At 35.3% G+C, this 23,675-nt stretch overlaps 1 protein-coding gene across 27 annotated transcripts in view; it reads right to left on the reverse strand.

The window, feature by feature from the left end:
• Positions 1-3,574: 3,574 nt before the first annotated feature.
• SLMAP (sarcolemma associated protein) overlaps positions 3,575-23,675 on the reverse strand; it is a 107,183-nt gene continuing 87,082 nt past the window's right edge. For 9 of the 27 annotated variants that reach the window (XM_070936947.1, XM_070936936.1, XM_070936940.1 and 6 more), the window contains 9 exons: positions 21,663-21,743; positions 21,393-21,452; positions 20,289-20,414; positions 19,621-19,695; positions 14,896-15,216; positions 13,235-13,352; positions 12,425-12,596; positions 10,182-10,316; positions 3,575-5,372 (listed from right to left, as the gene is read on the reverse strand). In XM_070936947.1, the coding sequence (XP_070793048.1) occupies positions 5,283-5,372; positions 10,182-10,316; positions 12,425-12,596; positions 13,235-13,352; positions 14,896-15,216; positions 19,621-19,695; positions 20,289-20,414; positions 21,393-21,452; positions 21,663-21,743 (1,178 nt within the window). In that variant the 3' untranslated portion in view covers positions 3,575-5,282. Of the gene's footprint in view, positions 5,373-6,703; positions 6,794-10,181; positions 10,317-12,424; positions 12,597-13,234; positions 13,353-14,895; positions 15,217-19,620; positions 19,696-20,288; positions 20,415-21,392; positions 21,453-21,662; positions 21,744-23,675 lie in introns of all 27 variants that reach the window. The other 18 variants (XM_070936944.1, XM_070936949.1, XM_070936938.1 and 15 more) reach the window with 5 other exon arrangements.

Raw genomic sequence — 23,675 nt, forward strand, 5'->3', positions numbered from 1 at the left:
AACAGAGATCAGTATCAACTAAGGTAAATAACATTATGGCTTAGGAACATGAATAATGGGTCTGCCAAAATCTACCAGCCTCTAGAGCCATGATGGCGAACCTATGGCACGCATGCCACAGGTGGCACGTAGAGCCGTATCTGTGGAAACGCAAGTGTTGCCTTAGTTCAGCTCTAGCGTGCATGCGCGTGCCGGCCAACTGATTTTGGCCCACTGGAAGTCAGGAAACAGGCTGTTTCAGGCCTCTGGAGGGCCTCCGGGGGTGGGAAGGCCGTTTTCACCCTCCTAAGACTCCTAGAAAGCCTCTGGAGCCTGGGGAGGGTGAAAAACAGGACTTCTGGTCCCACTGGAAGTTGGGAAACAAGCCATTTCCAGCTTCTGGAGGTCCTCCGGGTGATGGGGAAGGCTGTTTTCATCCACCCCAGACTCCTAGAAAGGCTCTGGAGCCTGGGGAGAGCAAACAACAGGCCTACCAGGCCCACCATGTCACTGCATGGCAAAAGCGGGAGTGCAGGGGAGGGGTTGCACGCGCAGGGTCGCACACACATGCGTGGGGGATGGGGCGCATTGAATTATGGGTGTGGGCATGCGTGCATGTGACCCCTCCCCCACGTTCCCCCTGCTTTTGACACACGACAGCAAAAAGGTTAACCATCACTGCTCTAGACTAGAGCATTTTAAAAGGTACATGTTCCTATCCTGTCCCCTCAAACCTCTACGTGATACAAACCATGGTAATTAGTGGCTACTGCTGGAGAAGTATGTTCTTTGCATATACAGTACACAAGGAACTGTATTTACATCGATATATGGTTCACATTTTTCTAAATGTAAGAGTTAAATATACACATATATTTTCAGTCTCATAATCCCTGATTCAGTTTTGAATCAAGTTTATCCTATTTGTTCTTTTACTGTTATGTTCAAAAAGTATTACCATACTAGTAAATTATAACTGATGATTAAGAAATTAGGTATTATATAATGGAATTATTTTATTATTATTCTATTATGTATGTAAAGAACTGTGTTTATTTTGAATTTCAAAGTTTGGTGGTATATTTGAAAGATTTTATTTGAATACTTCACATATTCAAATATATTGTATATATATTTATACATACAGTATATATTGAGGCGTACTTATTCTAGGGGCAATGAGAAATGTGAAGCCTACATCTGAAGTTCTTCTCTATACTTTGTTCTGATATTTCGCTGTATACAAATCCAAATTAGTAAAAAAAGGAGAAAAATTATCCTAATAACAGTATGTTTACTACTTATACAGGTCACTCTTTTTATATCATTTTCACATACTCTGCCAGATTTTCTGCATGATGCAGTCGTAACACAGGGAGGCAAGTTTGTTTATATTGTAATACTGAATTTTCTAAGCAAGGCCAACGCAAATCAGACGGGAATGAAAGCAAATCTTAAAAATTTTTTAAAAAAAGAAGAAAAATAAGTAAAAACCAGATTAATTAAAAAGAAAACAAAAACAAACTCAAAGGGAAGAGTCGATAGACCACTCAATCATTTTCTGCTGTCAGTTTTGTATGTGTCTATGAAATTGGGAATTGGAGGTGAGCAGTAGAAATAGTTCTCAAAGGTGGTTGAAACTCATCTAATTATTCAATCAATCTTACACCTTTATGAAAATATATTCGCTGTCAAATTAACTCACTTCATTAAATCCCCTGGCTTCAACATGCTGTGCAGAAAGAAGTTTTAATTATCAGCAGGGCCATGGCAGCCCACAATAAAAAGACACGGTGACCCATTTTAGGTAATGAACCACAGGAGGGCAAGAGAATTGGTGCAGGGCTGCCCTGTTTTGTAGTAACGTGGCATATATATCACCCTTTTTTTCTTTTAAAAAAACCCTAACATAACAGTCAAGATATTAAGAGGCCAGATGTTAACAAAACATCTGGCATTTTTCTTAATATCTGGACTTAACATATATTGGCGAGAAAATTATGTTAGTTAATGCAATGGTTTGTGCCAGTAAAGTCTTACTAGATTCCATTCTATTCACTATTCACCAGCCAATAAAGGTAATGAATTTGATACATTCTGGAAGGGACTTGGGGAGATCCTCAACAACTTTGGAAGCAGTCGTTTGATTTCTTACTGGCCCATTGACAACAGGAGCTTGACATAATTTCTCCAGAGTGGGGTTTTCCATTGAGCCAAACTGATTTACTGAGCTCTGCGAAATGAAGTGGAAACAATCCCTGAAGTGCCAGCAGAGGATTTGCTTGAGCATGGTTTTGAGCTCAGTTTAAAACCTGTATCATGTTGATAAAGAAAGCCAAGTGTCATTACTTCTCCTGAATGGGATCAAGGTCCAACTGGCCAGAAACTTTGTTTAGTGTGGGTAATTCTTGCCTTACTAGAAGGCAACCAGGCAGCTCTCCTACTTGTGACAGTTTGCACAGCACTTTGTTGATAAAGTCACTCAGATTTAATATCTTCACTGTGCCATTGGTTATGAGCTTTGAACAAGTAATAGGATGCCCTAAACATGGCTATATTTGATATTTGAAGATGTCTTCAAAGTTTCAGTTGGTTCAGTATGTAGTAATTCAAGTATTGGTTAATGCTTCTCACCACAAACACATTACCTGTTGCATCAGACCCATACTGGCTACCTGTTGCTTCTAGGTGCAGTTCAAAATGCCTGTTTTAAATTGACCTGCCCAAGCAATATCTCCTGAAACTGTTAGGGTCCTCCACTTCTGTGAACTGGGAGGAGATGAAATTCACAGTGACTTCTTTTTGAATAACTGCATCTACTGTATTTTTCAGACTATAAGGCGCACCTTAGTTTTTGGGGAGGAAAATAAGAAAAAAGCTGATTGGCGGGTTTATCAGCCTCCCGGAATACCCCCTCATCAGCTGTTCCCAGAGGTGAACTTTAGCAAAGGGTTCGTTGGTTGTGAGCTCCGAGCCTTGCTTTTTCAGCCTCTGAAACCTCCGTTTCAGAGGCTGGGTGGGGCTACATTCGGTATATAAGATGCACCCAAATTTTCACCCTTTGGGGGGGGGAGGAAGGTGCATCTTATACGCCGAAAAATACGGTATGGTAAGAAACAGCCTTCCTCTGGAAATCAGACTTGCCCCCACATTGTTGAAACTAAACAATTATTTTGGAGGCTTTGATGGCATCATTTATGATTCTTATTATTTTATGGATCTTGTTAAATATTCATTTAAATGGATGTTTTATTTATACACTTGTTTATGTTACTTCTATTTTATTATTGAAAGTGGTAAAAATGAAATAAGATTTCATTTTCTCACCCAGAGTTGTTTCAAACTGTGAGATGAGAGGCAAATAAATTTGATAATAATAATAATAATAATAATAATAATAATAATAATAATAATAATAATAATAAATGAAGAATCACCTATAATAAATCTCATAATCAGGTAATATGGAAAATAAACACACCTTTTCATTATAAGCAGATGTAATACAAATACCCTGGTATGTTTTGATTATCATACTCTGATATACAAAATAAAATATGTGGTTGTCAAAGAAGATTCAAATGAGATTCATAGGGAGAGTAAAGTTATTTTATTAAATCATGCACATCACATGTGTTAGTGCAAATAGTTCAATCTGTACTCCAGAAATTCTATTGTTTTTTATATCTTTACAAAATAGATTTAAAACAATTATTTACTTTTAAAAATGTAATTCTGAAGTTAAGCATTTTCAGAATAATATTTGCAATAACCTATATACAAGAGGTACTGTGTACCACTGGCATGTGTGTGTTGTGGGTGAGTTACAGTTTCCTGCAACTGAAAATAATGAAATGAACAAAAATGACATTTTCTACACGTTCCCTTAAATCTAAATGATCCTCCCATTAACAAATTCCAAATAGCTTAAGACAGAACCTTTAAAATAAAAATGACCTCAAAGGCAAATAATCTAAAAATTCTATTTAAATATTGAACTAGATTTTGATTGCCATTAAATCCTTGAAACCAACTCAATTTTAGTTGAGAAAAATCTTCCTATGAATTTTCTATCAGCTGAATCATTTCATCTTTCAATTCTTTTTATATTATTACAGATCGTAATAAACTGAGCTGATATGTACTGAAAACCAGCACAGTCAGGTGTAAGATATGATTGTTCCTATTCATAAGCCAATACTCAACTAGAAACATTCAGATTAAGGTCAAACAAATTGTGATGTGAAGCTTCTAATCATGGACATTCTTTCAGCATAATTTGGTGCACAGAGGACCAGTTAAGATATTCCACCCTTCCTTGAAAGCTGGACCAATTTGATTTTCTTCCTCCTTTCCCTAACACTAAAAGCACTCAAGAACCTCATATGATGAAGTTATGCCAAAACAAGTACAATTAAACAATTTGGTTCTGCAAATAAGCAATTGAAAAAAAAATCATTTTTCTAATGTGGTATGTGAGAAAATACATTGGGTTTTTATAGTGTCTATATACATGAAATTTAATAAATTACATTCAAACTAAAAATTGGATTACTGCACTATGTTCATCAGAAAATCAAGATTTTGCTCCCAGAAAAACCTTAATTCACTCAGGCACACACATGCACACAAAAACAGTCTAGACTTAGGCTTTTCACTCATTTTTTTCTAGAGCTCTTTAAGGCCGACAATGAATTATACAAGCTCCAAGTCATCAATAAAATAGGGCTTTTACTGAACAAAAATATTTGTTTTTATCAGAAGATATGGAAAAAAAGAAAATTGTTCCCAATAGCTCAGTGACTTACAGCAAGTAAAAATAATGATATGTTAATGTACAAATAACATCAAACTGAAAGGCACTGAGCACACTGCATCAACTTCCAAGTATTTAAAGGATATTTGGCATGGGTATCCAAATAAGGGAAAATGCATTGCTTTCAATTGGGCAATCAATTTTTTAATGTAAAATACCCACACACCTAACCATCATAAATAATTTGGTACCAAGAAGCCTACTTGAGGCCACCATAACAGTATTTAGGACTCCGACATATAATCTTAAGAATTACATATATGTGTAAGCAATAATATTGCTCACCATAGAATGAAATAATTATTTTATTCCCTCTTTATAACAGATACATTTTGTACAGTGTAAAGCAACGACCCTGCTGCTGCCAAACTCTGAAGGACTAAGAGGTAAAAAAAGGGTTAGGAAGAGGATGATTCTCTGATTCCCTCAATGTGTGAATGATGCCAGCTTCTAGATGGAGGGTGGGGTAGGGATTCAACAACAGTTCTCATGGAGAAGCTCTGGTGAGGCCTGGGTACAGCACCATGGCTGTCACAGCTACCAAAGCTGCCATCACAGGCATCCAAGGCCATTGGCTCTGTGTAGGAAAAAAAAGGAAAAAGAAAAAAGAAAAGAATCAATCTCTCATTTGTTTTAATTGATATTACTTCTTTAACTTTCTTGGCAAGCCTAGAATGTTTTTCGTCAGATTTAGGTTTTGGGGAAATGTTGGCTGGATTTCAATTAATTAAGTATAACTTCATTAAAAAGAAATTCCAGTGGACACAAATGTCCGTGATTTAATTTTTTTTTATTTTTGTGCTTTTTGAATTATTGTTGGCTCCTGGACTAGTCCCTGCACTTTCCTTGGCAAGGTTTTTAGAAAGAAGTTTGCCACTGCCTTCTTTCTAGGAGAGTTTTTGGCCCAAGGTCACTTAACTGGCTTCATGCCTATGGCAGGACTAGAACTCACTAGGCTCTCTCTAAAGTGCATGAGCTTTATAATTTAACCACCTAAGTAACCTGCTATCTTACATGTAATGTGAACTGCAATTCACATTTGTTATAAATTATGCTGCCCAGGATTAATGTAAGGTATTTGAAGCATGCATACTGCCCTTTCTTGCTTTCAAATGTTTCCTATTAGTTCTTTGAGAATTCATTAACAGCATTTATGCTTTGTCCCAAATAAACCTAGATAAATCCCATGCCAAATTATGAATTTTTCAAAAATGTCTTCAAATGCCTCGAAATAATGCATGTTTAACTTTTCTTGCCTAGATTTAAAATGAGTCAGAAATACTGCAATGTTAATATTACATGTATAATTGATCATGTCCACTCCTTAAAACATTAACTATTATGATTATTTCATATAAATGGTTATGGTTTTACAGAATTCATTTTGGAAAATAATAGAAACCACTGCAAGTTTAGAATTGGAAATGCAAACCATCCACCTACTTCCCTCATCTTGTCCTTCCCTCTCCATCTTTGTCACCACAATAGTGAGAAAAATTTAAAAAAACATTCAAATTCAGAGAGAAATGTTGGAATTAGTTGACGGTAAAAAAGGAATTCAAGAACCAAATTGAAGCAAGCAAACATCTGATTTGCTAAGAGTGAAGTAAATAGGTTTCCTTCCAGGCCCTAACTACAGCATCTTATGTAAGACAAATGTGTATCAGAAAAGGAACAGAAAAACATGTTTACAAAAGGATACTGTTAGCATTAGCACAGGGAAAACAGACAGATGTTATATGATTAGTTTGCTTGGTTTGCCAATATTATAAAAAAATGGCTTATTAAATGAAGAATTGACGAGTCAGATAAACAAGTACTTGCTTTTCTCATGCATTTTTTTTACAAAAATGGCACAGACAGGTGACAAGGGACGAACATACATGGACTGAATAGTGCTTGTAGTACCTTTCTCTACCACAATGGGCTGTAACACCAAAACAGGAAAGCCAGGATAAGGCCGATGAATACGGCTGGGACGGGTGGAAATATGGAAGGCTAAAGGGAAGGGAAGGGATATTAAGATCATTTTGTGCTATAAAAAATCAATAAGGTAAAGATGATTTAGATAGGGGGATAGTTCAAAGATCAATTCTTGTTTCAACTGAAACATAAAGACATCCAACAAGACACAACTACTTTGGCATACAAAGTTAGTACACCACTGTACAGAATAAACATGGATAATGAAAAATGAAACATTATTTTCTTGTCACAAGGAATTTACTACAGCAGCCTTCTTAAACTGGCTGGATGACTATCTCTCTTCAGAAATGATGGACTTTCCATCTCACTACCCAGCAAGTCCAATATATTTGATGGAGGCTAGGTTGGAAGGCTTCACTAGATGATAGTGTGCAGTACATTTTACATGTACAACAAATGCCAAAGTTTCACCAATACTCAATCCAGAACTTCAAATACTGATCCAGAACACTGTCCATAAAGTACTCTTCCTCAAACATATCTTTCTCTTCACCAATTTATCACTGTAATAAAATACAAATCCTGTAGCCAAATTATTGGTGGAGGTCACTTACGTATTTTTTTTTTACATACGTATCATTTCCATATCATTTTCATGAAAGAAAAAGTATCTCCAATGGAAAACAATATCCACTGTAAAGAACACACAAACATATCTGACTTTGTATAGTTATATGTGTTCTTCAAAATGATGCCTCACTGTGTAATTATAATTTTGCTAATACTTTTTGTGGACTAAACATGAACATATGCACTTTTCAACAGGGAAAATAATAACAAGCATATTCACATCATTTTCACAAGTAATATGATTTCACTTTGTATACTACTATCTGAAACTAAAATGCTGTTAACATCTAAATCTGATTTTAAAATAGCAACTAATTACTCAGGATAATGGGGTTGCAGCAACAGGTGAAACAACTGCACCCCAAGGTTTACTTCTGAGTCAGCAACTCTTATCATGAGCCTCATTCATATAGTTTCTCATTATGTTCTCTAAAATAAAAAAGCAAAGACTTTCTAAGTCAAATTTAATTGTTGGCTGACTATAGAAACATATCCAGATACTTTTTCTATAAACAATACAGAAGTAGTTTGCCATTGCTTTCTTCTGTTTTTTTCTTTTCTTTTTTCTTTTTGAGTCTTCAATTTAGTCCAAATTCTGAACGGCACTTAATACTAACTAGAACCTTACTGGTTAGATTCTTAGACTTTTCAAGGTCAACTAAATAATTAAAAAATATAGTGGGATAGTTTGCTTTATATGAAGACAATTGGAAAAATATAGCATTCAGGCAGTGAAAAATAACCTATACTACAGTATACACTGCATTATTTTGTCAGCAATGAATATTATATGGTCCTAAACAGAATGAGAAAAATCTGGTTATGTGCACTCCAAATCACAAGAGAATCAAAGGTACAAAACAACTGTATATTTTACTTCTGTGCTATCTGTGCTTAGTATTTACCAGGGGTCCAAATTCTAATCCCACATTTAGAGATTCTTATGACCTAATAATCCAATCTTGTTAATCTATTAGTAGAAGTTTCCTAAAAATGTAGTTTCCATAATTGCATCCATTTCTTATCAGAACAATAGGCAGGTAAATGGAAATTATGGATGATAAAATTAAAACTGCAAGACCTGTATCAGGCAGTAGATCAATTAAGGAAAAAATATTGCCAGCAACATAATTAGTGAAAGTATTTTGGCAACAAGATGTGGTTCACACAAAAATATTTACTGAGTGAAATAAAATACACTTATGATTAGGTATATGCAATGTTTTGGAATGGGTGTAGGCATGCATGCAGCATCAGTTTAGTCTCCTTAAAAATAACTGCAATTTTTCCTGAGCTCACCGGATAGGCCCTCAATCTTAGAAAAATACATATTTGAGTTAAGGAACATACCCTGTCTCTCAAACCTGTATCTGCATCTTGTAAGAGCTTCCTTGGCTTACATATGCATTTCTGAGATAAGGAACATATCCCATCTCTCAAACTTCTACCTGTATCTTAGCTTACAATATGCATTTTGCTTTGCTTGTGAAGCTACCTTACAAGTCCAGGAAAAGATGCAACTTCTTCAAAGAGGTACTTACAGGTATAGCATGCACATCATGTGCAATCCAGTGGAATTCCATAATACTGTTATTTATGTTGCCTACATTTATTTAAACATGTGGCTGAAGTAATCAGTCATTCTGTAAGCACACCTATCGTATGCTTTCAAAATTACAATTTTTCCTCTTGCTGAAAAAAACCATCTGGTTTATGATACAATGGGCCATATAATTTTTAAAGTTTCGAGCTATTTTGAGACTGTCCCCAGTAGGAATTAACAATCATTTTAGTAAGCAGTTATCGGTTTTAAAGAACATACAAACATGTTTGAATTTGTGATCTTGTACCTGTTCTTTATTCACCATTGTCTCTTTGTATAATCAGAACTTTGAAAACCCTTTTTTGTAGAATAATATATAAAGTATTTTTTCAAGTTGCAAAACAGCAAATTGGTTGCTTTACCAAAAGTGAAGCTCATCAGAGCTATTTATTGATCCTAGGATATACTAAGATCAATAGTCGGCTAGAATATGGATGTTTTATTGTATTGATTAAATTATACACTGCCCAGACCCCTGTGAGGGAGATGAATAGTTTGTTGATTGATAAACAAACACATATAAACAAACAAATAATTCTCTATTTTTCATAGTGAAATCTTGGTATCACTAGAACTAAAATCTCATATACCTAACTGGGTTAATTTAAAATGATTTTAAAAAACTAACTTTTTTGAAGAAATTCAAGGTCTGTGGCTTTCAATATTAGCAAGATAGTTCAGATGCCAATATTATTACAATATTTATACAAAATGAGATGTCACCACTGGCCAAACTGTTAACGTAACAAAGAACAAAAATCAGAGGCTACTTAAGCCATGCCTAAGAAAAAGCATGTTTTTCAAACCTCAGAATTAAAAGTTTGGAGGGACAATTGTGAGGGTGAGCGAGTGAGATCATCCCAATCAGCATCTCTATCTCTTTTTTAATTTTTGTACCTCCATCTATTTAATTCCATCCTATTCAATGTAAAACATTTCTTTGCACCTGCAAAATGGGTGTTGGAATGCAGATTATATTCAGGAGAGAGAAAATGGGGGGGGGGGGTGTTTAGGAAAGAAAATCAAAGTTTGGAGCCTTCCAACTGGATCTGAAAAAAAACATTAAATTTTTGGATAATTAACAAACAATTTAAAATTACTTTCTTAATGCTCTTATCATCTATAGCCAGGAAAATATGAACCAACTGCTTTCATATATATCTTGTCCAAACATTGTCACAGTGGAAATTAAATAAAATCTGGCATACACAATCTTTATTGACTTACATTATTTCCTTTTTCTTGAAGTAGCTTCAGGTTTTCTTTACACTGTTTAAGTTCATCCGTGACTGATTGCTTTTCCTGCTCGGTAATTTCAAATTTTAACCTCAGCTCTGAAAGCATGGTCTGTGTATTTTCATACTAAAGGAAATAAAAACAGCAAAAGCAAAAATAATATTTAAACTTTAAAAATAAGTCAAAAATAACTTCTAGTTATTTTTTTTAATTCTTTAATAAATTATTACTCTCTATAATAATATAAGGATTTGGAATAGGAATTTAGAGGTTCACATGCTTTATACAAGCTTAATGGACTGATGCATCTAATACTGGCCGAGAACTACAAATCTTCCTAGGAAATAACAATCCAAAAGAAACTCATCCTCTATGGTTTCTTCAGTGATGCCATCTTAAGCTCAGAATCAGACTAAGCAAAAATATAGAAGGTTTAGATTTAAATATAGAAGGTCAATTAGAAATGGATGATTTTTCTCTTAATAGAATTGAAATTACCAAATTTTAGTGCCTAAACTAGTTTCACATATCACAATTCCCAAATTTAGGAGAGCCTTAACTTTAGCTCAATTTAATACTCTCCCCATAGTTATCCTAGAAGGAAAATATAGGAAAACTCCATATGAATCCCGTGAGTGCTCTTGTGATATGCATACCATTCTGATAATTTTGATTTGCACTAGCTGTTAAACAATGAAGAAAAATTTATTTCTCTAAAACTAGCAAAGTTTTGTTACACTGTTAGGGATAATTTTGTTGAATGTACTTTTATTGATCAATGACTGAAATAAATTTCCTGTCTGTCACATATTTTATAGATAAGTATATGTTAGAAGAAGAGTCCAGATAAAGGCAAATTCAGGAATGCATGCTCAAATAGCCTTCAGGAAGAGAACTGATTTGTCATTGAATAAGACTATTGTCCTGTTTTCAAAGTTGCTATGAGTTGGAGAGCATATAAATTTAATTTAATAATTATTAAAAGTGATAAAAGACAATAAAAGCATTTCTTTGACCAGAACTATGTCTTACAAATTTCAATCAAGTGATAAAAAGTGATGACATCACTCATTAACTGTTAGATAAGTGGGAATACAGACCAGAGATTTGCCATAAATTAATTTCTCAAATAAAACTGATCACTTAAATATACCTCATGTGAATATATTACTATAATTCTACCTTCTCTAACTGACCAGAACTGTAATCTATAAACTAATTGTCCAGAACTATAAACCCTAATTTCAAATTTGATTTTCTATTTTTGAGATAACTCAGTTGAGAGAAAAAATTCAGTAATATTAATTGAATCACTTTAAAATACAGATCTTGCTTTTCCCATACTCAAAAGCATCCATTCAAGATGTGCAAAGCTAATCAAATGTCTGAAAGAGTTACTATTATCTCTGATATTTATCTATATATATTCTTTACTGGCATACTACCAACTGAACATGCAAAATATTTTTAAAAATCAACTTGGTTAGAATATTAATACATTATTTATTTATTAAATTTATATGCTGCCCCTCTCCTTTTCCAAAGTGATTCTGGGCAGTTAATAATATGAGTCTTCATGTGTTGTCATTCAAAACATAACCAGAAAGATATTAAACAGTCCTGCACCAATGTGCTAATTTAGGTTCTCTTGACACTGCAAAATACTCTAATTTGAATGGGAATGTTTGTTGACTTAGGTAAAGTATATTACGAAGTTAAAAGGACTGAATTACAGAATGTTTTGCACAAATGGAAAGTTGAGTTTGTTTCTGAAAGATTTAAGACCAGTATATGAAAACGTAAAACACATTTAAGAATATATTAAATACTTAGTGAAGCAAGAGTGACCAAAAATATGTGATTCTGCCTTAGTTGTTGAATATATTTAATGCAGACACCCATGCTTTATGTCTAACCATTTTATATAAAATAGAATGGTATAATTTTTAAAACGGTGCATAGTTTACTGCCCTGAATAATCCAGCCATTAGCTATCTTCCTCTGTTTAATGAAATGAGCAATTCTGCTTAACTGAATATTGAAACAAAAGTTTCAAATCTCTTGCTCAAAGAAGTACTGGGAGAGGAGAAGAGAGAAAAGTCTGATCTCCGTTTCATTGATCTTCTTCATTCAAATTTATCCAATAAAAAGGCCAATGTTAGGAGAACAAAAGAATGTTCTAACTCTAGGCCTCTTTAAAGAAATGCAAACATCCATATAAATTTGAAGCTTACCTCACTGTGAGCATCCTTAGCTTGAATTTCTGCCTCATTAAGAAGTGTTTTTAGAGTAGTTGCATCACGCTGATGTTCTTCTTTTAAAGAACCCATTTTATTTTCAAGTTCCTTTTGGCTTACCTCCAGAACACTCAGTTCACTGGTAAGTGCTAAACTCTGTTGCTGAGAGCTATAAAATGAAGTTAAAAAAATCACAATACTTCATATTTAGAAATAAGAGTTTTAAACTAATGCATTGTCAATGTATGCTCTTTGTAATCATAATATTATTCTACTGCATATCTTTATAATTAAATTTCTGATGTACAGGCTACTGTGTACATGTATTGGTTTGCAGCAACAGCATAAGCAAATATTTTCCAATCATCTTATAACCAAAACCCAACCAAGCAGATCCCAACATTTAAAATCTAGTTGTTATAACAATAAAGGCAAAAATAACCATAGCTTAAAATGTTAATTATATTGGAAGAAAACAGAAGGAAAATGAGTGAGCCTGGGAGGCTTATTTTCATGTTAAGTAAAGCAAAGCTTATATAAAATGATATGAATGATATGGGCACCATCTATGTATTTCCCAGTATAGAAGGCATATTGGTCCTGCATAATTATACTTCTTTTTATTAGCTCATTGAAGTGGAAGAGAATTGTAGCTAAAACAGGTCAATTGAATAAGAGGAAGATTTAGAGGAACTGTAACATTCACAAAAAATAGAAATAAATCAGTAAGAACTAACCCCTAACTCAGCAGACACTGTTTAAATTTAACACCTTTGGTGTTTTCTCATTTTATTCAGTGGCACTTACTTATGCAGCTCCTTCTCCTGTCGCTGGAGTTCGCATGCAAGCAAAGAATTTTCCTTCTTTAATGAGAGACATTCAGATTCAAGAACAGCCCACTTTTTTCTTAACTTTTCAAGCTCACCTACAAAGCAAAGAATGCTATAATATTTTTGAAGCTAGCTAAGACATAATTATTTTAAAAGATTTATTAGTGCCAATTTTATCTGAATGTACATGTCTGGGATTAAAAATTGGTTTTTCACTATGACAAATCAGCATTTTGTGGGCTAAGCTTTTTTAAACAAAACAACTTGAAATTAGTAATGTGTAAAGCCCACTGATTTGGGAATGAACATTCTGGAGAATTCTGGAACTTTCTGTTTCTCCTTTGGATCTGGGAGGCTCAGCAATTTCCAGAATTAAATCCTAAAAATGAAAAATGGTTCCAGATATTCCATGGGTAATTCAGCCCAAAATAGGTCTGTTTTGTCCAGAATGCCATGTCAATTTGTTTCCAGAAACCACCAAACCGCCTCTAGAACAGCATTGGTCCAGAATAGTTCTGGCATACTTCTAAGGGACAATCTGGAGAATTAATAAATTTTGTATATCCTTATTTGAAACCTTTCACACAGTCTGAAGAAGCACCACAACATTTTTTAATTAATCACTGTTTGTTCTTCCATAATATCAATCTGAACTGAATGATTTGATTCAAAAAAGGGCATGAAAAGATCCTGAAAGAGTATTACAATGTAATAATCTTTAGAATTTCATCAATAATATGATAGAAAGAATGAACTTTTAGAAAACATCATCATAATACAATGAACAGATCATTTGAAAACTAGACTTAAAAACTCCTTTTTCTATTGTTCTATAACTTTGCAGGAGATAATTAAAATGTACAACATAGATATCCACTGCAGTGAGCTTGGCATGATTACTGTCAAGACATATATAAGAAACATGAGCCATTTTACTGACTGGCCTGGCGTCACCAAATAAGCTTCCAGGTCTTAAAGGTAAACTTAAATTTAATTTTCCCCAATTTTATTCCAATTTCTGAACCTCTATACCTTACAAGTTAGGTGATGATACACTGTCTCCAAGGTGGCACAGTAAATCTAAGACTCATCCATTTTGATTCTCGTAATGTTCTAACAAGCCATAGCCAGAATCACAGTATTTTGTACATAATGCACTTTTAATTGAAGTTGTTATGACAGGACCTATATTATAATTTACAATTTTGAGTATTTTTATGTGGGCAATTCCTGGAAAATATACTTGAAAAACATTTCCTTACAAGACATCCGAGTTTTGGTTCGCATGCTTTTATGGAATGGCTGTACTTCTGAACTACACCGACCACTAGCCTACCAAAGTGCACTACAGATTTTAATTTTTGACCCAGTTTCCTTTCCAAAACTTGAGATATGCAGCTGTGGACAGCAGAAATCCCTCAAATTACATGTTGCATTACCACGGTAAAGAACTAAAGAAATTAATTTACTGTATCAAACTTTAAAGTTCATTAAGTATACTATTGTCTTTACTACAATGTAACTAAAATTTAAATATTTATTTACTCCATCTCAATTTGTGTAATTAACGTAATTTTTGTTAATGAAAAAGCAATGTAGCCCCAAAACCCAAATTTTTATTAACACAGTTGTTTATACCATGTAACTGGGTGGCTTCCTCTCTCTGCTGATTCTCATGCTGCTGACATCGTAGCTGAAAACTGGCTTGCAGACTGTCAATTTCTTTTTCATATTTGGAAGCCTCTTTGCGCCATTTTTCAAGCTCAGCTCTTACTTTTTGAAGCTCTTCTTGCAAAACAGTGACATCTGTGTCCCTTTCTGATGTGGCCTTTTCTGCCACGTCTTGCAACAACAGGATCTCATTCTGAGCGCTCAACAATTCATTCCGTGTACTGGAGATCACATTTTCCTTTTCTTCATGAAGACGTTCAATATCTTTTTGTAATCGATGCAACTGAGCTATAAACATTTAGTAGAAATTGTATCATCTTAAAATTGTAAGTACATAAATTCATTTTATTCAAATATAACTGTAAAATATTTTTATGCTACTATATAAGATGAAAGAAATGCTTGCATTACATTCTGCAAGACTCTGGCGCGCGACTCGACGGAAGACCTGGTGGCCGCCTGGGATAGGGCGGCCGCTGGTGCTTTAGATCGGGTCATGCCTTTGCGGCCTCTGACCCGGCGCCGAATCTGCCCAGCTCCTTGGTTCTCCGAGGAGCTGAGGGGGATGAGACCCAGCGCCGAATCTGCCCAGCTCCTTGGTTCTCCGAGGAGCTGAGGGGGATGAAACGCCGGAAAAGACGCCTAGAGAGTAGTTGGAGGGCCAGTCGCTCCGAATCTGACCGTACACTAGTGAGGTCTTATATCAAGACCTACTTAGTGGCGATAAAGGCGGCGAAATGTAATTACTTTTCCGCTCTTATCACGTCGGCAGAAAATCGCCCAGCTGCCTTGTTTAGGGTGACTCGCTCCCTTCTCCATCTGGGAGCGCGGGAAGACCCCTTGCAAGGTCGTGCTGAGGATTTTGCGCATTATCTGCACGATAAAGTCGCTCAGATTCGGGAAGGCTTGGACTCTGACTGGGTAGGTACAGGCGGGTTGTCCGAGGTCTGTCTTGAGACGGTTATCTGGGATGAGTTCGACCCTGTGACTCCCGAAGATGTGGACAGGATGCTGGGGAGGTTGAACGCAACCACATGTTTATTGGACCCGTGTCCCTCCTGGTTGGTGCTGGCTACCCGGGAGGTCACACGAGGCTGGCTCCAGAGGATTATAAATGCTTCTTTGAGTGAGGGGTTCTTGCCTCCCGCCTTGAAAGAGGCGGTGGTGAGGCCCCTCCTCAAGAAGCCCTCTCTGGACCCAGCTGTTTTAGCAAACTATCGTCCAGTTTCCAACCTTCGCTTCTTATCGAATTGGTTGCGTTGGTTGCGTTGGTTGATGATCTCTGGAGGGCTCGGGACAGAGGTTGCTCCTCTGTTCTGGTCCTATTAGACCTCTCAGCGGCTTTTGATACCATCGACCATGGTATCATGCTGCGCTGGTTGGAGGGGTTGGGAGTGGGAGGCACTGTCTTACGGTGGTTCTCCTCCTATCTCTCCGACCGGTCGTAGTCTGTGTTGGCTGGAGGGCAGAGGTCGACCTCAAGGCACTTGGTTTGTGGGGTGCCACAACGGTTGGTCCTCTCGCCTCTCCTGTTCAACATTTATGTGAAGCCGCTGGGCGAGATCATCGGTGGTTTTGGGGTGCAGTGCCATCTGTACGCTGATGACACCCAGCTGTACATCTCCACCCCAGACCACCCCAACGATGCCCTTGAAGTGATGTCCCGGTGCCTGGAGGCCGTGCGGGTCTGGATGGGGAGGAACAGGCTCCGACTCAATCCCTCCAAGACTGAGTGGCTGTGGCTGCCGGCGTCCCGATATAGTCAGCTGGTGCCATCGCTGACTATTGGGGGCGAGACATTGGCCCCCACGGAGAGGGCGCATAACTTGGGTGTCCTCCTGGACACACGGCTGTCTTTAGAAGAGCATATGACGGCCGTGGCCAGGGGGGCTTTCTATCAGGTTCGCCTGATACGCCAGTTGCGCCCCTTTCTGGATCGGGACTCCCTATGCACAGTCACTCATGCCCTCGTCACTTCCCGCCTCGATTACTGCAACGCTCTCTACATGGGGCTCCCCTTGAGGAGCACTCGGAGGCTCCAACTGGTGCAGAATGCGGCCGCGCGGGTTCTTATGGGGGCGACATGGCGCTCCCACGTGACACCTCTCCTGCGCGAGCTGCATTGGCTTCCAGTGGTCTTCCGAGTGCGCTTCAAGGTGTTGGTTCTCATCTTCAAAGCGCTCCATGGCTTAGGACCCAGTTATTTACGAGACCACCTTCTGCCTCCGATAACCTCCCACCGGCCAACACGCTCCCACAGAGAGGGTCTCCTCAGGGTGCCGTCTGTCAGGCAATGTCGGCTGGCGACCCCCCGGGGAAGAGCCTTCTCTGTGGGGGCACCCGCCCTCTGGAATGAGCTACCCCCAGGGATACGACTAATCCCGGATCTTCGGACCTTCCGCCGGGCCCTGAAGACTTTTTTATTTCAGCAAGCTGGGCTGGGTTAAAATTTTAATTGGGTGAATTTTATGGGTAAGGGGTTTTAAAATTGGAGAAGCCAAAGATAATTTAATTTGTTTTAATGTATTTTAATATTTGTATTGTGTGTTTTTAATTCTGGCTGTTCACCGCCCCGAGTCCTTCGGGAGAGGGGGGGGTATAAAAATTTAATAAATAAAAATAAATAAATAATAATAAATAAAATGATATTGTAACATAAATTTTACAAAGATTTATGAGTCCTTCATTGTTATATTTGAAATATTTAGACAAAATTACAAAAATATCAATATAGGAGGCACTTTTTAAATGGATTTTTAAGATTTACCATCATATTAAACTGATACATTTATCACAACACTCCTCTAAATTTAAAGGATTCTGTTTCTTGGAATCTACTTTATTATACAGATATACTCCTAGACAATATAGGAAAAAAGGGAGTCAATCCAGCTTCTCAAAATTCTGGTGAATGGCAAGAGATAATCAGAATGCACTGGAAAGACTGTATGGTTGAAGTCAGCTCAGGTACTTAAAGTATAACCTTGTCCTGCACTTCAAGAAAGCCATAGCAGCTGTTGCAAACCTTCCTTCTTTATAGCTATGTTTATCTATTTAAATAGCACTTTCATTTGCTTCCCAGCAACCAATCTCCTGCAGTTTATCTGTAATTATTAAAGTAAATGAGCAGCTGCTATTTAACAAGAGCAAATGCTTATATTTGTAATTTATTTTATTGTTCTTAAACTATAATCTATAGAGAATAAAGAGTCTCAAGACAGTTATGTATTTTATTTTTTCTTGTTATAAAAATGTATTGATAAAAATGGATATAACTATGAAAGAGTGGAGCAGTCCCACTTATTTTTCTCTCAGAGTACAAAATAAGGTAATAATGAAACTCTACATAAAGTCTTCCCAAAGTTTACTGATCGTGAATAGGAATATTACTACAAACCTAATTAAAAGAGAAAGATTAAAAGTTCATTTCAGCAGGCCTGATTTTTGATAAGAATTATAGTAAGAAAGATGTACACTCAACATTATTATGATGACAGCACATCTAAAAGGGCCTTAGACAATTATGAAAATGAAAAATTTTAAAGCAATATTTTTAAAAGATTAATCAGTTTCATATTTACTCTTAAATGGTCTAAGAGTGAAAAGTGCACAACAAAACCTATTAAGAAAAATTGCTTAAATGGACTATAGTGTCATCTGACAGAGGTCAATCAACTATTTACAATGGATTTCCCCTAGTACAATAAAAGTTGATATCAAGCTTTGCCTTGGACAATGTCTGGGGAATTTTGGTTAATCTCAAAACAGTATCAATGTCACTATGGAGTATGAGTATGATTCCTCTCTGAAATTCCCTCCTATCAGATATAAGAACTGTATCCTCTATCGTAGTACTATATTCAGGAAGTTTTTAGAATGCTTTAAAAACATAGTTTTTAATGTGCCCTTGAGGACTGAAGTATGAATGAGAGAGATACCCGAGTTCGCTTGATCTGGCTGCTTGTTTTGAACTGTTGCAATACACTATAAATATTCTTTGTTTTACTGTAAACTGCTTAAGTTATATGACTAAACTGCCATAGAAGTATTTGCAATAAATAATTACATAATATGGACCAGCAAATGTCATGCACAATCAACATTGATAATAACACTTAGCAGATTTTTAGAGCGGATCTCCAATAATAGTATATGCTAGGCCCGTGATGGCAAACCTATGGCACGCGTGCCAAAGGTAGCACACAGAGCCCTCTCTGATGGCACACAAGCCATCGCCCCAGTTCAGTTCTGCTACACATGTACACACATCTCCCACCAGCCAGCTGGTCTTCGGGTCTCTTTCGCGCATGTGGGGGGGCGCATGTGGGGGGCCCGTGTGTGCATTGCATTTTGGGGGTTTGCACACGCATGCGCACACTTTGGGAACTTGGTCCAGAAAAGATTAGCCATCACTGTGCTAGGCATTCATTCATTTGAATGAATTCTTCTCATTTAAATATTCTTCTCATTTAAAGTATTCTTCTCATTTAAATATTCATTTATTTATTCATTCATTCAGCTGTCCCTTTCACAATGTTTTTATGTCCTGTCACTGATAGTAGTTAATTTTACAAACCATTTTAGCAACGGACATTTCATTCTACTTAAATAATTTTGTATGGAAAATTATTATAGTTTCTGTTCTTTTCAGTGACAACATTCTATTATATTTTTGAAGGTTCTTTTTTTTACCTTGGAGAACTTGGATTTGTTTGGTGGACTCTTCAGCTTGCAATCGATATGCTTTTCTCTCTTCTTCCAACAGAGCTGTAAGTATTATGAAAATACTCAACATACCAATTTATTATGACTTCCATTATCAATTTATTATGACTTCCACTATCAATTTTACAGTATATATTAGGTATTAGTTTTTAAACAGATTACTTAGTTTAGTATGTCATTAAAATTTTGTCATGACCAATGTAAGTAAATTACCATATTTAAATTATTACTGTGCTAGTTAATAAACTTTGTCTAAAATTATTTAAAATATCATGCACTCTTTTTAATACATTCATATCATTTTACTTTGAAGAAAAAACTGACTACAAGGAAAATGACTGATTCCATTTTAATTGCTTAAACTAAACATTTATTGAAAACTTAAACCAAAAGGTACTACTATACATGTCTATTCTGAATTAAGTTCTTCTGAGTTCTTATTCCCAATTAAGTGCTGATAAAATAGCAGCCTTTCCCCCTACCCCCACCCCTTGGCTGAAAGTATGGTATAATCATATACCAGGCATCTAGATTAAAAAGGAACAGATCACAGACTTAAATACCCTCTTCAATCACTGTATTGGGGTATAATGTTTTCCTGGGAATTCTATAGTTCAAAGGACTCTTCATCTCACCTTGCAATTCAAAGCATTTTTGTTTACTGGTTCTAGCTAGCTCTTGGGCTTCAATCAGTTCATGGTGCAGCTGCTGAATTTCCTGTTTAGTCTCAGTTTCTGATTGTGCACCCTGCAATTCATCTGCTAAAAGAACATTTTTCTTTAAAGCATTATTTTTGTCAGTAGCTTAATTTCTATTACTTTGTGAAGTAATAGGAATCAGATAAAATTAGTTAATTATACATTATGAATTAAGGAAAGGTTAGGACACAAATAAGACAAATATCTATATACGCAAGCCATGCAAGAAGTTGTAAAATATAAATTGACAGGAACAGGTTGCTAATTTAACCTTAAGTCTTAAGATTTTAAATACAGTTTTTCATACATATATTTAAAAATAATTCTAGTACCGCTAATATTTCATTTCAGATTTTTTCATAATTTATTATTCAAGAATGAAAAACTGGTTTATTGTTTTTAAACAATAAAAAAAGACTTTGGACTAGGGGTGAAATCCAGCAGCTTCTGGAGAACCGGTAGCAGAAATTTTGAGCAGTTCGGAGAACCAGTAGCGGAAATTTTGAGTAGTTTGGAAAACCAGCAAATAACCACCTCTGGCTGGCCCCAGAGTGGGGAGGGAATGGGGATTTTGCAATATCCTTCCCCCAGGAGTGGGGAGGGAATGGGAATTTTGCAGTATCCTTTCCCTGCCATGCCCACCAAGCCACGCCCACAGAACCGGTAGTAAAAAAATTGGATTTCACCACTGCTTTGGACTGAAAGTTATAACTTTTGACACAGCAATCTTCATTTATGAGAGGTGAGAATAATGAAACCTACTGTCCTAAGTACTCATTATATTAAAGAAAAATAATGCTTTGTGTGCAAAATTAAAATTAGAAGATAAGATGCACTGAAATTAATTTGTTTCTATTTTGGATTCTACCTACATTTCATATATACTGTAGATAAAGTACCAATTTGTGCTTTAGCAACAGTCATCAGAAGCAAATCACAGAGAACAAAATTAAATTTTCAAACCATGTTTCCAATGTCAATTCCAATATTAAATTATTTGCTAATTGAAATACATTAAATATTAAGAAAATAACGAGTTACCTTTTAAGAGAGCAACTTTAGCAATAGGTTCATTTAATTCATGATCATCCATCTGAGCATCTTAAAAAAGTGAAATTATTTTAGAATTTGAAGTAATACTTTTAAATCAAGCAGAAACAGAAACAGGGCAAAAAATGTAAAAATTCACCTGAATTAGAAAATTAAGCTGTTTTAAATTATTTTTTTTTTAATTTTGCTTTTTCATAAAAGCCTCATTACAAATTGTCACTGTAATAATCCAAGTTCACTGAATTATATGTCCAATCATACCTGTAGTGTCGTCACTGCTTTTCTCTTTGCTTGGGCTTAAAGTATCTGAAAGCTCAGCTTCTTTAGCTTTTGCCTGATTTTCTGTAAAATATAAACACTAATTCCATTCAAATAAATGTGTAACTATCTGCATACTTGTACTTTCAGCATAAATTCTAACAAGTAGATTAAATTCCTCTTCAAACTGGATTAAATGTTTTCAGAACATACATTTAATATTAAACAAGCCCATGCAGGATGAAGTTGGTTCATTTGTTGCTTAGCTTTACCCTTGTGTCTGAAACTTGTATTTTGGCCAGCTGAAACCCACTGATAAATTAGTTGTTTTGTTTGCTAATTCTGAGTATAGATCAAGAAAGCAGGACAAAGAAAAGGGATTTTAAAACAGTGTCTATATTGTAACCTTGAAAAGAAAAGAGCTACAATTAGAATAAATGTCGCTTTGTAGCACTTAAGTGGATAAAGTAACAATAAATTGATGCATTACCTATAATACCATAATGTTTCAAACAACACAGCAATTAAAATGAAATGCTTTAAAAAGACACTGATAGGAAATCTATTCTTTCTCCATTAGTTTCTTGGTGAGCTAAAATAGGGGTAGGACCTACCACTCTTAAAATACTGTTATTGTATGAAATTATTTTACTGCAAACAAGTTCAAAAAACCAAAAATGCTCCTTGCTTGCCCATTAATTTGAAAATACTAATTTAAATGTGTTACAAGTAGTTGGGTAACTGATACTTCCTTATATGGAAATAAAAGGAACAACTGGTCTCTCAGTATATACTAGTGATGAGTCATTTAAGTCAAAGGCATGAAAAACAGCGAATCACACAACTCTATTTAATTTTCTTCCACATTTTCAAAATCCCTTTCCAATCTTAATTTACAGGATTTACAATCTTGATTGCATACTTTTTTTGTAGCCAGCAATACACACAGCTAATAAATATGCTAAAAAGATCATTATAATTGTTTAAATTATCTGAATTCTGAATTTTTAACCTAGTACAGATTTAGGATTCAACTTTCAACATTTTGAGCTTGATTCTAGATCTCAGTTTACAACTCACAAAATATTTTATAGGAAGTTGAAGTCTATACAAGCTCCAACAGAGTCAAGAATGAACCCAAAAATTTAATAAATGCAGCACACTATACATTGCTAAACCATATCAATGTAATACCTATTACTATTAGTATAAGATGATTTAGTCCTCAATTCAATTATCAATATTAAACATAAGAGAATAGCAATCTCTCTTACAAGGTCAGTTTGTCCACTGACCAGCACCTTATCTTCAAGGTTTTGGATAGAGAAATTTCTCATCACTGACAATTTTCTAATTTCTTTTTCAGGAAAGAGATCTGGAACTTAATGTATTTATATTTAAAAAATAAGTTTTGCCAACTAATCTAAAAGCAATTTCTTTTAAATTTCATATATTTATTAGTTATAAATATAATAGATATAATTTAATATCTGTCAAGAATTATGTTCATAATATACAGTATAGTACTTTATTCTGTTTTATACTTTATAATATTATTCTCTCTAGGATAGTCTTATAAAATATAGGATACAATAAAAAATTAATAATTTCATGATTGAATTATTTTCAAAGTAGAATATACTACATATTAATGCAAAATAATTCAACATTCTACAAGATAATACTAGCATGCAAGCATTAAATTACACTTGTATTTATTGTCTGCATTCTTTTCCAAATATGGCATGCTCCCTGCACTTTGCAAAAAACAGGAGAGCAGATGCAGGCAGGATCTGAACTGTGATTTTCTAGAATCAAAAGGCAATAAATCTGACAAAATCAAAAGCTTAACAAATGGAATATTTAATTCATAACAAGCTAATATTCAATCACTGATATTTACTGAATAGAAAATCTGAATATGAGAATATTATGTAATTCACTACAATCTGTAAAAGGCAAGTGTTTTAAACTAGATTCATTCCATATTGCAAACATTACATTAAAAAAATAACA

This window comes from Pituophis catenifer, unplaced genomic scaffold, assembly GCF_029215685.1.
Source record: "Pituophis catenifer annectens isolate HBS135680 unplaced genomic scaffold, rPitCat1.0.hap2 SCAF_2, whole genome shotgun sequence".
NCBI lineage: Eukaryota > Metazoa > Chordata > Lepidosauria > Squamata > Colubridae > Pituophis > Pituophis catenifer.